This window comes from Aulonocara stuartgranti (genome assembly GCF_965226115.1).
Source record: "Aulonocara stuartgranti genome assembly, chromosome: 16".
Taxonomy (NCBI): Eukaryota; Metazoa; Chordata; class Actinopteri; order Cichliformes; family Cichlidae; genus Aulonocara; species Aulonocara stuartgranti.
This window is the reverse complement of record NC_138952.1, coordinates 14,060,875-14,075,717: the sequence shown is the minus strand read 5'-3', so window position 1 is coordinate 14,075,717 and position 14,843 is coordinate 14,060,875. Positions and strand designations below refer to the sequence as shown.

At 42.0% G+C, this 14,843-nt stretch overlaps 1 protein-coding gene across 8 annotated transcripts in view; it reads left to right on the top strand.

The window, feature by feature from the left end:
• dip2a (disco-interacting protein 2 homolog A) overlaps window positions 1–14,843 on the top strand; it is a 90,986-nt gene that overhangs the window by 49,463 nt on the left and 26,680 nt on the right. For all 8 annotated transcript variants that reach the window (XM_082507789.1, XM_082507787.1, XM_082507786.1 and 5 more), the window contains exons 2-5: window positions 4,173–4,244; window positions 9,077–9,196; window positions 9,286–9,405; window positions 12,641–12,910. In XM_082507789.1, the coding sequence (XP_082363915.1) occupies window positions 4,173–4,244; window positions 9,077–9,196; window positions 9,286–9,405; window positions 12,641–12,910 (582 nt within the window). The remainder of the gene's footprint in view (window positions 1–4,172; window positions 4,245–9,076; window positions 9,197–9,285; window positions 9,406–12,640; window positions 12,911–14,843) is intronic.

Sequence of the window (14,843 nt, the reverse complement as noted above, 5' to 3'; positions counted from 1 at the left end):
TTCCCCATGTTCCATATACTCGAATGGAAGACTTTTTCTTTTTGCCTTTTCTGGTATAATAAAACGAATATATTTGATTCATCAGTCAAAGCAAGCTATAGATAAAAGGCATTTTATCAAGAGGTTACGATGGACCTCTCAAATATTAGATGCTTTTTAAAACCAAATTTTTAAAATTGACTTTTAAACCAGGCTGAAATGTTGTATTTTTTTTTCATGTTTTTTTAAATTTCATTTTAAAATGTGCTTATAAATGAAGTCGACGCACATTTTTCTAATGTTTTATGAATCAAGCTATTAGCTGATTCATTAAGAACGGTATTAGGAAGCTGAGGTAAGAAAAAACTCAAAACATCTCAATCTGAGAACCACAAACAACAGAATCAGACTCTATGTAGGTCGAGACATGTTATCATGTGCTTCTTAACCTGGTAGACTCATAGCAAAGCAAGCACACAGTCTGCCATCTACACACACACACGCACACTCAGAGCTGCTGTCTTTCCTACTTAGTTTGTTTGTTCGAGGTTTTGCACGTGAAAGTGATACCAAAGGACAGAGTTGAGAGCCTGAGTTGACACCTTGGATCTAAAAGAAAAGACAAAAGGATGGGTTTGACCTTACAGATGTACCGTTACTCTTCACATTAAAGTAAATCAAAGTTTAATTATATATATCCCTGATTTGCTGGTGCTGGCTTGTAGTGGAATGTGCTGCGTTTCAGAATCTCTCCCACCTGATTGAAGAGCTCCATCTGGGGAGATGCAGGGCAATTCTCTAATGGGCCTCATTGGAGAAACGTCTCCAGTCAGTAGCTATCAGTCAATTATGCTCAATAGCCATCAGTCAATTATAGTCCATAACACATAGCAGAGAACAGCAGGCTCTCTCTCTGTCACTGTTCAGCATGTCACAAGATTGGCCATCTATCCTTTTTTTTTACTCCCCCCAAATTGGATTCAGGCCTGGGTGAGAGGAATGTTGACCGTAATAGCATCGGGTAATGTGCCAGGAAAAACAAAGCTTATGGCCTGAGATGAATGACATTTTGTCACTTCAGATGGATGAACGTTAGCTTCACAAGACTAGCATTTATACTTTGAAAAAATGGGGCAGAGATATCACTCTGTTGTTTTTATTTTTCTCCTCTGGGAAGCTGGAGACATTATTTGAAACGAGAGAGTGTCTAGAGATAACAACATGACAGGGAGGGTTAGTATGTGTGGACGGCGACCCCTCAGCGGTTGAGATAAAGGTGAAGAGGTGATGGTGGAGGGGTGAAGTGGGGAAAAAAGAGAAGGTTTTCCAGCTGAGCCCCCTGTCTTTCTCATCCCTTCCTCTTATGTTTTATTTATTTATTTATTTTTGGACCTGTCAAGTTCAGTTTTTGTCTCACCTCCCTGGTGCATTTTTGGAGTTGTAGTCTTTTCTTCACTGCTCAGTACACAGCACTGTTGTAAGTGCAGAAGGTCAAAGGGGGTCAAAAAGAGCGTTTGCCCTTTTGCTGTAAATATACTGCAAGTTACTGTGAATCCATTGTGGCTGTGCAGTGTAGCATAGATGTTACGTTGCCCTCTGTTCATCTTTCCATCTGTCTCCGCCCCTCCACCTTACTATCCTCGCCCTCCTTTGTTATTCCCCAGGCAGCAGGCCACATATTGACCCTTGACCCCTCCCGTTTTCCTCTTATGGAGGCAGTCAAAGATCAGACAGAAAGGGGAAATGAAGTGTCTGTCTGAACGATGCACATATGTGCAAACATATGCAAACTCACACACACATACACACTTAGATTGGACATATTGTAATGGTGCCTCAGCCTTTGTTTTGCTTTTTAGATTCGATTTAGGAGGTCACTGTCGCTCACTCAATACCTCCATATGTAATGACTATGCTGTTTGTTCCCAGATCAAAAGATTAGCTTCACTGAGACATAACTTGATGGATCGGGGTGTGCTAGGGCCTGCTTGGCCACTGAGGCTGAGAATTTGGAGCTGAGAATAGCCGTCCATTGTGTGCTTGTCAAGCTGGTTGGCTGCTGTGGTGTGCAAACTCAGACAGGCTGGCACACACGCAGACACGTACTGATGCACGAGCACACAAACACACACAAACTGAGAACTTATCACCAGAAAGAGTCAGTGTCAGGTCAGCCGACTCGGCCCGTGGACAGCGCTGTATTGTTGCTGGCCTCTGTCTGTCCTGCACATTTAACAGTGCAGGCATTCTGCGGTTACTGGTGACTCAGGACCAGCGCGCTGCGTGGCAACCAGCGGGACCGACAACACCTGCCCTCACACTGTCGCACTGTTGTGTTTAAGAGGCTTAAAGACCAACAAGCAAAGCGAGCCACGGGAAGACTTTGTTAGAATAACCGCAACATTACTAAATACATTTCTAAAGTAGATGCACAGAAATGGGACGCACTGTGTGACCAGGCTGAAGTTAAACAATATTGACCTTTTCTGAGATTGTATTAAAGAGGCAAGATCCATGAATATTCCCTAAGGTAGAATCACACGAGAGGACGTTTAATCAAGTTTTTTTTTCCAGATAGCTTTATGGTGGACTAAATCCTTTACACTTGACATCCAACCTCATGACCCCAACTGAGAGCCTATAGAAATGGATTTAAAGAGCACAGTGTGATATCTATTCAAGTGCCAAAACCCAGTGGAAGCTGATATGGAAATCTTCCTTTGACTTTTATGTTCATTACTAAAGGGTTAAAAGAAGAATATGTTGCACCAAGTGTCTGCTTGGCTGTACAAACAGCCTGGATGTCTGTCAGGCACATTTTCCCCAAAGCACCTCCTCTCTTACAGTTTTGTTGCCAGTTCTGTTTGTTTACATCCATCTTCAGAGGTGTTGGAGCTTGTTATAGAGGTTACATGGAAGCATAACTGTGCACTGATGATTTGTGTTTGAAGAGAGAAGCTGTCAGTCTGATTGAATCAATGCGCCTTTTGTCAACAAAAGTCTCCACCCCGTCAGCCTCCTCCTGGCCCACAGCAGTGCCTGTTATACAGAAACACAATGACATTTTACAACCACGGAACCACCCATGAGCCAGAAACACTCCGAACTCAGCGACCTACTTTGCTGTCTTTTGAACAGACCTCATGTGGACACTGATGCCTTGCAACATTTTTGGCCTTTTGGTGACACTGTCATTTAGTGGTGGGTTCACTTTTTCTAAGCTTTTAAGTCACCCTGAAAAGATGCTGTATGTGATTTGCAGCAAAAAAAGGCTGAAAAGGCGTGGCTGGTAAAGAAATGTTGCAGATGGTCTGACCTTGGCAGAGCCCTGATCTGAAAATCATTCATTCAGTGTGTGATTACAAGTAGAGGGAGAAAACACTGAGATGGCCTAAATTAAAAGGACAGTAGCAAGTTTTTCATGCTTGCAAAGAAAAAGCCATCAGTCACATGTAAAAATGTTGGAGAAGAGGTAGCCTCATCAAAGATTTAACTTTGATTCATGTTTTTGTGCTTTCATCACTTTGTGTGAAATTAATAGAAATAGGAAAACATATTCATGGCATTATACTTTTATTGCTTATAACATTGCACAGTTGAATACGACGTATGTGACGCATTAAGTAATAGCGTATACTATACGTTATTACTTAATGTAATACCTCGACCCTCTCTCTGTCTGTCTGCCTCCTTCTAACCTCATTTGCCTCTTTCTTCATTTATTATATTTAACTTCCAGGCATGGAAAAGCTTACACATTGATACTCTTTTCAAATGTGACTACTAAATGACGCGCAGCCTCCAATCCTATTTAACATACTGTGTGGAGACTGACTGAGGCGGACTCGCGTAGTGCTGACAGCAGCATTTTTAACTTTTTGGGAAAATAATGAGGGGGGAAAAATTGCAGATGCATGAGTCAAATGATTTTTTAAATACCACTTCCTCAGCTGACACCACCATTGAGGAATTCAGAGGCAATTCTGCACACGAGCATACTTATCAGCTGTTATTTTTTCTTTCTTTTTGAACTCTAGTGCACATGAACAATTAGGAGAGGGCTGGTCATTTGCAAACCCAACCTGCTTCTGGTGCTCTGTGGTGCCAGTGTAACCAGCCCGGCTGAGCTAATGACTCATCTCTCTCTCTCTTTTGCTCTCCCTCTCTCTGTTCCTCTGTCTCTGTCTGTACAGGGGACATCACTCAGAAGGGCTATGAGAAGAAAAGAGGCAAGCTGTTGGCACCGTACATCCCACAGATACAAGGTAAGGTACACAGGCCTGTGAGAAATTCTCTCTATTAGCATAGCAGTTAGCCCGGTGTCCCTACAGCAACAAACAGAACAAGGAATGGGATTTTAAAAGTTAACAATACAGAGTACAGGATGAGCTTTACTTTTAGGATAAACCACTGTGTAGTGGTGAGACAAGCAAAACAAATCATTTTAATGAGTGGATTATCACAATCTAGACTTTACTCAGATGGTTAGGGGGTTCCTGTGATCTCTGGTGGTCATGTGACCCTTGGCTCTGTTAGCCCTCTGTCATACTGATTTAAAAACAAGAGGAGGAAGACACAATGAAGAGTATCTGAACATATTTTTCGATGCTGTTCCAATAATGCAAATGCAGAGCTCTGCATTGTGTGATGATGCGTTGTTGTTCTTTATTTATTTTAGCCAGCTTGTGCATATTTGTGCTCACCAACCTGTGTTGGGCAGTAGGTGTTTGGAGAAGAGAGGCGGTGTGAAGTTCATCCCTGGTATTTGACTGGGCTGGGAGCTTCTTCTACTTTTTTGCATCCAGCGTGCTTCTTGCCCCTGATTATGCAGTCGTTTCTGTTGCTTCTGGCCGCCCATAAATCGAGGTGGTTTGCGGCGAATCCCAAAAAGGAGCTGCTGTCTGTTTGCTTCATGCTTCTCCTCTATCTATCTAGGGTCCAGAGGAGTTTTTGGTTTGGCCTGATCTCTCGACACCAAGCCTAAGTGGAAACCAGTCTGGTGTGGGCTCCTCGCACAAGGGTTTCCACTGAAGTTAGCAGGGCTGTTATTTAGCTTAAGGCAGATCATCATCTTCATTCTCCAGCTCCTTATTACTTGTCATCACACGGGGCGGTGTGTTGTCTTTGTGTCTTTCATGCTGTAGTTCATTCAGTCTTTTTTTTTTTTAAATAAGAGAAGTTATAGATACAGAGTAGAAATCAGATTGCTTATGAGTCAGTGATATTCTTTATATACAACAAATGCACGTATTGGAATGAATAGATGTGTTGTTATTTAGTGCTGCTTCATTGAATTGGTGGTTAAGCCTTAGTAGCTGCACTGTTAAAGTGGTTAAGTAGACTATGTGTTTCTGCTGACCTCCATATACAATTTCATAAGCTGTTTTACGGCTTTATATTTCTGTTGTCATCACTTGTTTATATTTCACTGTTTGGGCTGCAAATTATCGCTGTCAGTGCTCGCTCCTCTGTGCAATAAAACTGGATAGCTTTCTTGTCTGTGTGTAAAAGAAGGTTTATTAGCATCAAATTAAGTTTCTAGAGAGAGCAGCCTTGAGTTAATTGTTTTTTTCATTTTCAGTTTATGAATGCAGCCATTCGCTAAAGCACATTTGAGCCTTGGAAGCGATACACACGTCATCAACCACCATGCCGTAAGTAAGCGTTGGCATCAGACAGGTGGTAAAAATTCATCAGGGCCCACTGTGGACCAATAATGACATCTGCTGTGATGGAGCACGCCTCTTATTGGCTCAGTGTGGCGTGTGTCTGTAGTGTGTTCTGCCCAGCAACCGGGTCTGGTGTCCTGGCTTGTTTTATAGACCTGCTTCTTCTGGGAGGTGGGGGAAAGGCCGTCGTGTGACTGAGCTGTCAGAGCGGCTATATGAGGGACCAGCATATATTAATGTGTGCGTGTATCCATGCTTAGTGTGGCTTTATGAGTCAGACACCATGCGATGCATGTCTTTAAATGTCCTCAGGCTTTATTTTGTCTGTGTAATGTTTGAAACTCATGTTGTTTTGTAGGTTTAGTTGGAGCGTGTGAATGTTGCTCAGCTTTGCAGCGTGTCTGTTGCTGCTGTCTGAGAGTTGCTGACAGCGTGGAGCTCACTGATCCCCCACTAAGCTGCCGCTGAAAAGCCAGGACGGCCTGATAGCTGACTGGCTGGGTGTCTGATGGAACAGCAAGCTAAATGCTGGTTCTAACTGGCTGCATGTGGTGTGGCCTGTCCCCAACAACCTGTTTACTAAATGGTAGACTGACGAGGGAAGCCACTCTGCATGGTTCATTGGATCAGGTTAAAAGAGACCACAGCACCAGAAAAGCTCCAAAACTGACGACAGTCTGGTACTCAAGGTTATTTTTTTTGATGGAACTATTAATGTTGGCACTCATTTATCCATGTTTGGTTCTTCTTATGTCTCTCAGTTCAGTATTAAAGAACTGTCTGTTCTTTTTACACCACTCATTCAACTATAATTTAGAAACTGGTCCGTGTTATCATTTTTTTTTATATATTTTATGTGTACAGAATAGTCAGTTAGGGATGTTGTTAACCAAAGAACATTTGATTGACAGAAAATTAACCAATTATTCAAGGAATTGAAAATGAACACATCATCTTTTGATTAACTAAACTGGAAAGGTCATTGAGTTCACTCTACCTGCTAGCCTTTTTAGCCTAAGCTAATTTTAAATAAACCTAAAATATAAATTTGCATTGTATGATGTTATTTGAACCTTTGTTATTTTATTTTAACCCTAGAAAACCAATGGGGTCAGAGCCGACCCCATTGGTTTTCTAGGGAAACCATGGGGTCAAATTTGACCCCATGGGTTCTCCAGGGTTAAAATGATGAAAATGGTTAAACAGTTTCCATCATCATGAGAGGAGGCTTGGTCTAACCAACTGTAACCAACTGGATTCAGATCCAGATGTGACTGGATGCATCTGTAGGCATAAAACGACGATTAAATGGTAAATGGCCTGCATTTGTATAGCGCTTTTCTAGTCCATAGGACCCCAAAGCGCTTTACACTACATTCAGTCATTCACCCATTCACACACACATTCACACACTGGCGATGGCAAGCTACGTTGTAGCCACAGCTGCCCTGGGGCGCACTGACAGAGGCGAGGCTGCCGGACACAGGCGCCACCGGGCCCTCTGACCACCACCAGTAGGCAAACATGGGGTTAGTATCTTGCCCAAGGATATTTGACATGCAGCCCGGAGGCAGCCTGGGATCGAACCACCGACCTTCTGATTAGTGGCTGACCTGCTCTGCCACCTGAGCTACAGCCACCCAATTAAATCAAACATATTAACATTAGTCTCCAGGTTGAATATAATAGCTTATTACAAACCCTGATATTTTCACATTTAAAAAGCACAAGTTGTTGTACTATTATAATGCAGAGGAGTTGTCTTGCTGCTTTTTAATGATATGTCAGACCGGCCCTTGAGGTGGGGTGTGCAATTCCCTCAATGTTTATTTACATGAGTGTCCAGATTTTCAGTAAACTGTCTGTAAATATTATGATTATTAGCGTTGCTCCTAGCCTTTTCTGGTACTCTATGACATGTTTTGACATGTATGTTAGATAACCACTTTATAATCATGATTACCTATCAAGAGGTGTGTCTTGCTTCTAACCCTATGAGACCGGGGATAGGCTCCAGCCGCCTTGACTTTGAACCAGATAGGTTGAAGGCGATAGATATGGATGGATGACATGTTGGTGGATTGAATGAATGGATGGTACTTTTTGTTTTGTGCAGCTGTGCTGTCTGTAACTTTAGATTATTTGGTAGACATCTGATCCTAATTTATCTCATGCACAGAGACGGCTTGTTACTCACATAAAAATGTTTGTGTATTTATTCAGTTCTGTATTTGCAGCTTTGATGGTTTAATGTGCAGTGTTCAGGTATCACAAACTGGATGTTTCTACTCAAATGCATTTCTAAAGTGAAAGTGAAAATTGGCAGGAATCAGTGGAAACATGGCACTAGTTTGAATTGTTTTGTTTCTGAATTTTGACCTTTTTTTGTCTTGTGATGGGGAAAATGTAGTTATAAATCCTTGCATGTGGTGTTGATAGTAAAGTCTCTATCCCATTGTGCCTCCTGCTGTCCTTTAGTGCTGCTTAAAATAACATCTCAGTACTTGTTACAGCGATGTTGCCTATGTATTTCTTTAATGTGCACATTTTATTATTGATCGTTTCTGTGTGCACTTAAATTTTAAACAAGAAGAAAAATTTGCTCTATTACACAATTGGGGATTTTATGCAAATGGTTCCCTGGCAACATGTCCATTGCTCACCTCCCTGTCAAAAAGTTCGCTGTTTTCAAACTTTGGATGTGCTTTACATTTACATTTATCTCATTTGGACTCATTAAGTCCTCTGCACTCATCTGTTGTTTTTAAGTTTCCCATATTTATTTTCCCTCCAACATGCTTCTTATACATCCCATTGAGAGCGTCGGAGGGAGAAGAGAAGCCAGTGCTAGGAAGATTACTAATGGAGTTTGTATTGTGACCTTCCTTCAGGCAGTAGTCATCAGTTTCCCCTCTGATGCTCACCACTACTTAGTTAATGAAGCTCAAATGAGGATTGCATAAGCCAAAGTGTGAATCACTGCCTGACAACCTCGTGCACAGTGAGGTTGCCTGGTTCGTGGGTTCAATAATTTTAGAACATTACAGTTAGAAGATGTTGTCTTTTTGACATTCATGGTGCTTAATCAGCTCCTTCCAGTTACGTCTGTGTAATTTGCATTTTCCTCCTTTGGAAAACTTGGAGGCAGCAGAGAAGCAGTGAGAGAGGCTGGTTTAATTAAAGTGAAAACTTTCTCAATTCTAAACTACTGCACTCAAACAGAGCGGTCTAAGTAGGGATTACCATTAAGCTTGTGGAAACTTTATCTAGTCAAGCAGTGTTGTGCACCATTGGTCTATGTCCAAGACACATTTTGCGTAGAGTTTGTTGGCACGTCTCTGTTATTGATATTGGTACACTGTTAAAGAACATATATTTTTTTTTGTTTCTGTTATAAACGATCTTCTCCCTGCCTTGTTTCTCTACAGGTGTAGATCCATCTCTGCAAATCGACAACAGGATCCAAGCCTCGTCCCAAGTTGCTCTTCAAGGTTCCAAATCCAACAAGTCTCGGGCTGCCAACACCCGGGATGAGCGCTTCAGATCTGGTAATCATGTTTCTGTACTGCCAAAAAGTTTTAAACGCCTTGTGTTTCTCTTTTATTCTGTAGCTAAGCCGAGTTAATGCGTTTCTTAGATCTGCACACAGAAGCCGTCCAAGCAGCTTTGGCAAAGTACAAAGAGAGGAAGATGCCCATGCCCTCCAAGAGACGGTCCGTGCTAGTTCAGTCTTCTGTAGAGGCATGCACCCCGCCAGGTGAGACCCCTGCTCCTTTAAATCACCTGCATCCCAGTTGGTTCTGCTCGTTCTCACTGGGTTGTTTGTTTGATATGTTCCCATGAGCTGTCGAGTGTAGGATGCTGAAACTCCATTGTGTCCACTGATCAAAAATTATGATGTCAAGCATTTGCTGCTGGAAAGAAAATATGCGGTTTGCTGAATGTGTCCATTCTTCGCGACTATAAAAGACTCGGTTCTGACCGTTGTGTTCCCAGAGAGACCTTCCTACACGAGTGGCAGAATGAATGCATAACCAGATTTTGAGCATCATCTTGAAATGTCGACCTTTTGCCTGTTTGCATAACAGTTTGTATTGTGTGGGCAGTTCATTAGAATTTATGTGATTTCACAGCTTTCCAGCAGCTTCTTGTTTTCCCAAGAGTTTCAGGGCCAAAAGAGCCTTGTGCATGTGTTGTTATCTTTCATTAAATAATCTGTAGGAGATTTTATAGAGGGCTTTTCAAACACTGCCGTGATTTTTATCAAGTGGGGGACCTTAAAACTTCAAGTCTTGGATAAAAAGAGAGGACACAGCGGTGGAGCAAGTAACCGGATTAAGAGCTCAGACACAGTGGTGTGAATAGAAGAAGGAGAGGGACTTTTCATGGCTGTTTTGAGTTTCTCTGAGTGAACTATTGTACTTGAATTAGTCACATACATGAGACTGATATATGTGTAATGTACATACAAGGTGATCTGATGATCTGCTGCTTTTGTAAAGATGACAGCAGCTATTGTTTCTACATTTGTCTGGTTAGTCAGCAGAGAAGACAAGAACAGACAAGAAACATCAGATGAGGGTTATACCATGCAACACAGGCCGTCACCTGAACAGCTTCTGCACATTCAGCCAAACACTTGTCAAACACTTACTTTAAGTATGAATGCATGAGTGGATGTACAGACCAGTAGGTGCAGTATACGCAAAACTTTAGTAATGGCAATCAATCAGTCCGTTGGTTGTTTGTTCCACTGCTTTGCTTAAGTTGGAAAGACTACAACATAACATCATACCCCCCTCAAGAGGAATTGTAGTAACCCTGTAATAACTCTCATATATCATCTAGTATCTGGATTAAATTTCAACGTGTCACGTTCTCTGGCTTCTGAACAAAAAACTGCCCAACAAAAGACATTCCCATCAGCCTGTGCTGTACAATATATCCAATAAATATCAGCATGTTGACATCATAATTGAGAACACGTCTGTACCCTGATGCTATCAACATTGAACTCAAAACCAACTGTGCACGAGTGCAACGCTTTGATTGCTAAACTGGAATTATTGTACCTAGCCTTGTATCCTATGCTGTATCCTAGATCATAGCCTGATATGAGTGCAACAAGAAAGTCTTTTAATAAACAGGAAACAAGGCAGAAAGCAGTTGTCAGTTTGCTTACAATGCTAATGTGTCGCGTTAAAAAAAGACTCTCCATCATGATCTTGCATTTGCCAATTAAAATTCATTTTCTATAGACATAAATCAGTGAAAATAAGCTCAGCCTTTTAACTGCTGAAGCTTCGTTAGTTTCCCTGTTTTTGTTCATTTGTACTTGAAGTCGATCTCAGCGTATCTGCTACTCTCCCTGCTCACAGTTTGTCTCTTAAATATCTCTCTGGCTCAGTCTTCACTGCCTCTTCTGGTTTTTGACTACTTTGTGGTGAAAAATAGCACCCCTCTCCACCCTTTTTTTTTTTTTTTGTATCCGTCCACCTCTCAATTTCTGCTTTGCATGTCTTCTTTAACCCTCTATTTCACCCTTCTGCAGGGTAACTGTGCCAAGGTTACCAAGATAGGGAGGCAGATTGGAGTGAGGAATAACAAACTGAATCATAAATGTGAGATAAACTGCACGAGTCCACCGGCTGTAGAGGCATTAAATTGGTTTGTTATAATCACACCTCCTTTAACCTTCCGCTAACAGCCTCTCCAAGACTAAGGAAAGTCGAAGCAGTACTTTCACAATGTCTCAATTTGTTGGACTTTACTTGAAACTGTGTACTGTGGGAGATTAGTGGGATTAATTACATGAAGGCTCATTAGCTTAGAGAACATCCATCAGGCACGTGCTGATCACACATGAAGTCATAGCCCCTTTTCTTCTAGACAGTACTCTTTTTCTTTTTCTCCCCCTCTTCTCTCAGTGACTCGTTGTCCAGTTAATCAAAAGCACGATGAATTTTAGTGTAGCAGTTTTCTATGATTGCATGAGTTTTATTGTTTTCTTGGGGTTTAGTGAGTAGGTACGCTATTTTACATGGTCTGGGATGAATAATGCCAAAAGCTGGGAAGTTGGTGATTTTATAAACAGTTAGGACAATTTTTTTATCCAAAAATGCATGATAGTGAACTGCACTTTCACTGAACTCTGTTCTCAGCAGAATTCATAATGCAAGACTAGTCTGCTGCTGGGTAACTTGGCAGATGAAGTGGAATATGTTCATTTTAAATGATCATTACATTACTTTGAAGCTGTTCCTGTTTCGGCTATTTTTGAAGAGACCAACTGCTCACAGTTGCCTCGAGGGAGAGAAAATAAAATCACCAGTGTCTGGTTTTGAGTTTGAGTCCAAGTGACATGAAAAAGGGAATTTATTATACTAACAGTTTATGTTTGTATTGTGTGCAACTACAGTATGTAGTTATGTGTTATTGCAATTGTCTTGAGGTAGAAATTCAGCCTTAATTAATAGCTAGGCAATATGTAAGTGTGCTGACATGCTCAGAAGAAAGCTCCCATCTATTTTGTTTTTGATCATTCATATTTTTGATGACTGCAGCTCAGTATACCAGACACCTAATTTACTCTCCCTCCTTTTCATCATCATCTTCAAATATGCAACACCCAGTCTCTCCCTTGATACATGTGTTGCAGTTTTATACATATATATTGCACATGTCGTTGCAGTGTGGCTGCTTACAGGCAAATATTAAAAACATAGTAGTGAAGCCATGAGAGATTTAAAAACAAGCATCTCTCAGCCGAATTAACTTCCATCCCCATTAAAGTCATCCTACCCATCCCCTGGCTTATATGTACTCTATCAGTATGTATAAGTAGAATAAAGTGTCATCTGCATATCATCTAAACCCTGCGCAAGTGTTCCAGGTTTTCCCATCTTGATTGTTTTTCCTGGTGACACTGTAGACAGCCCCATGTTCTTTGTCCTCTGTTATGACGCTGCCCTGTCTTGACCTGTCAAACACAGACACCTCCTCAGCGTCAGAAGACGAGGGCTCGCTGCGCCGACAGGGACGTCTGACCACCTCCACGCCCTACCAGGGCCACAGCCACCCAGCTGTTGAGCACTGGTTTAACCGTGTCATCCAGGGTTCGTCCACCTCATCCTCCGCGTCATCCACTTCATCCCACCCGGGAGGGAGATCCGTCACCACCACCAACACCACTGCCCACGCAGCCCTGAACGTCAATGCCGCAGCCACCGCTCTGGCAGACCTTATGGCACACACCCATCTAGGTCAGTGACGCACGCACACAGTTTCAGATACTTTTAGCTGTTGCAGTTTTTAGTTGGTCAGTATTGCATTTCATGATTTAGTTTGACCTCCTTCATTCCTTCATTCTAGATTGAGATGATGTGTTTAAGCCAAGCAAGAAAGCCATTATAAATGGTTTTTCTGTTTCGATTGCATTTCAGTTCAGTTCAAACAGGAATTTATAAATGGACACTTGCCTTCTTAGCTGTCTGCGTTGAAATTCTTTGTTCTTTATGCAGATAGGTTTTATATATGTACATACAAACAATTTAGGGAGTCGAAGACTGAGTTTTATGCTTTTTCCATTATCCTCATTTTGTTAAATTCGGCAGAATATATGGTAGATACGATAACTGCTTCCAAGTCAGATTTGTCATCATATCAAAGGTGACATCTTAACCTGTGTTATGTACCGCAGACTGTTTAATCGCAGATAGACAGCACTGTCCTACACATCGATTGCTTTCTGAAGCCTTCTCTCCCTCTAGATACAAAAAAGCACTCGATGATGACAAGACAAAAGGGACCCAACGACTGAGTTTTAATTCCCGTCTTTCTAGTTAGCCATCCTCGTCTGCCATCTCACTATCATTCGATCATGTGGAGAAGCTCTCAGCCACATATCTGTCAAAACCGCTTGTTCCATGTTGCCACGTGAGTGTCACGGGCTAGTTAATGAGATTTGGTGGATTTATCACCATTAGTCTCGCTGCAGCTGCAATGTAAGATGGTGTCTTGCTTACTTGTGTGCACGTTTGTATGTGTGCGTACATGTGTGTGCATGTGTTGCTGGTAAGGCGATATCCTATTAGGATGGAGCTGCCTGGTTTTATTTTTTCACTAGCTCGTTTCCCCTCAAGGCTGCTGTCATAAAACAGCAGCAGCGACTTGTGCTGAATGAAGCTGTAAATAAATCTCCCATATTGCCTTGTTCCTCTGCCCCTCAGACATTGATTCTGTCATCCACTTCAACAGGAGACACTAAAAATACTATATGTAGTTAAAGGAACACCAGTTCTCAATGTGGAGTTTTTTTTAAATCTCTTTGAAAACCACTTCCATACATTTGCATAAGAAAAAAATATGCACAAGTGCTCATCCCAAAAGTTGGAACCACTGACATCAGCTGTTATGAGCAGGGTTACTGCGATTGGCAGATGCTCCCCATAAACACTGTTTTCCATAATTTTCAGACCTTGGAAATTACCCAAAATTCTTTCTAGTAATGTGATCTGATAATTAGTTATGACACCTGTCAAAAATATGGCTTGGCTCTGCAACAAGGTATCTGTTTTGGATCCAACTCCAATGTTAGACTGTAAACTCCAGTTCTCATGACACACTTAAAACAGAACAGCTGATCCTGTCACAGACGTTAATGGTAAATGGACTGGTCAAAGGAGCTTGCAAAGAAAAGCGTCTGGACTTCTTTAAGTTGCTTGAAGACGTTTCACCTCTCATCCGAGAAGCTTCTTCAGTTCTAAGGTCAAATGGTGGAGAGTCCCAGATATAAACCTAGTGGAAGTTTCCCCCCACAGAGGGACAAAAGGACCCCCTGATGATCCTCTATAATCGCCTGAGCCAAGGTGTGAAACTGGGTGTGGGTCCCAATCAGCCAGAGTTTCGGGTGAGTTCATTGTGAAACCTGGCCCCACCTTATCATGCGAATTCCTGAGGTCAGATGGCCCAGGATGTGAGTGGGCGTTAAGGCGTCTGGGGAGGGAACTCAAAACTGGATTATAGATGGCAGAGAGTTGGTGAAAGAAGCCATCTATGTCCACTGTGAGCGACCATCTTTGAACAGAGGCGGGGGTTTACGACACCAACTCTCTGCCATCTATAATCCAGTTTTGAGATCCCTCCCCAGACGCCTTAACGCCCACTCACATCCTGGGCCATCTGACCTCAGGAATT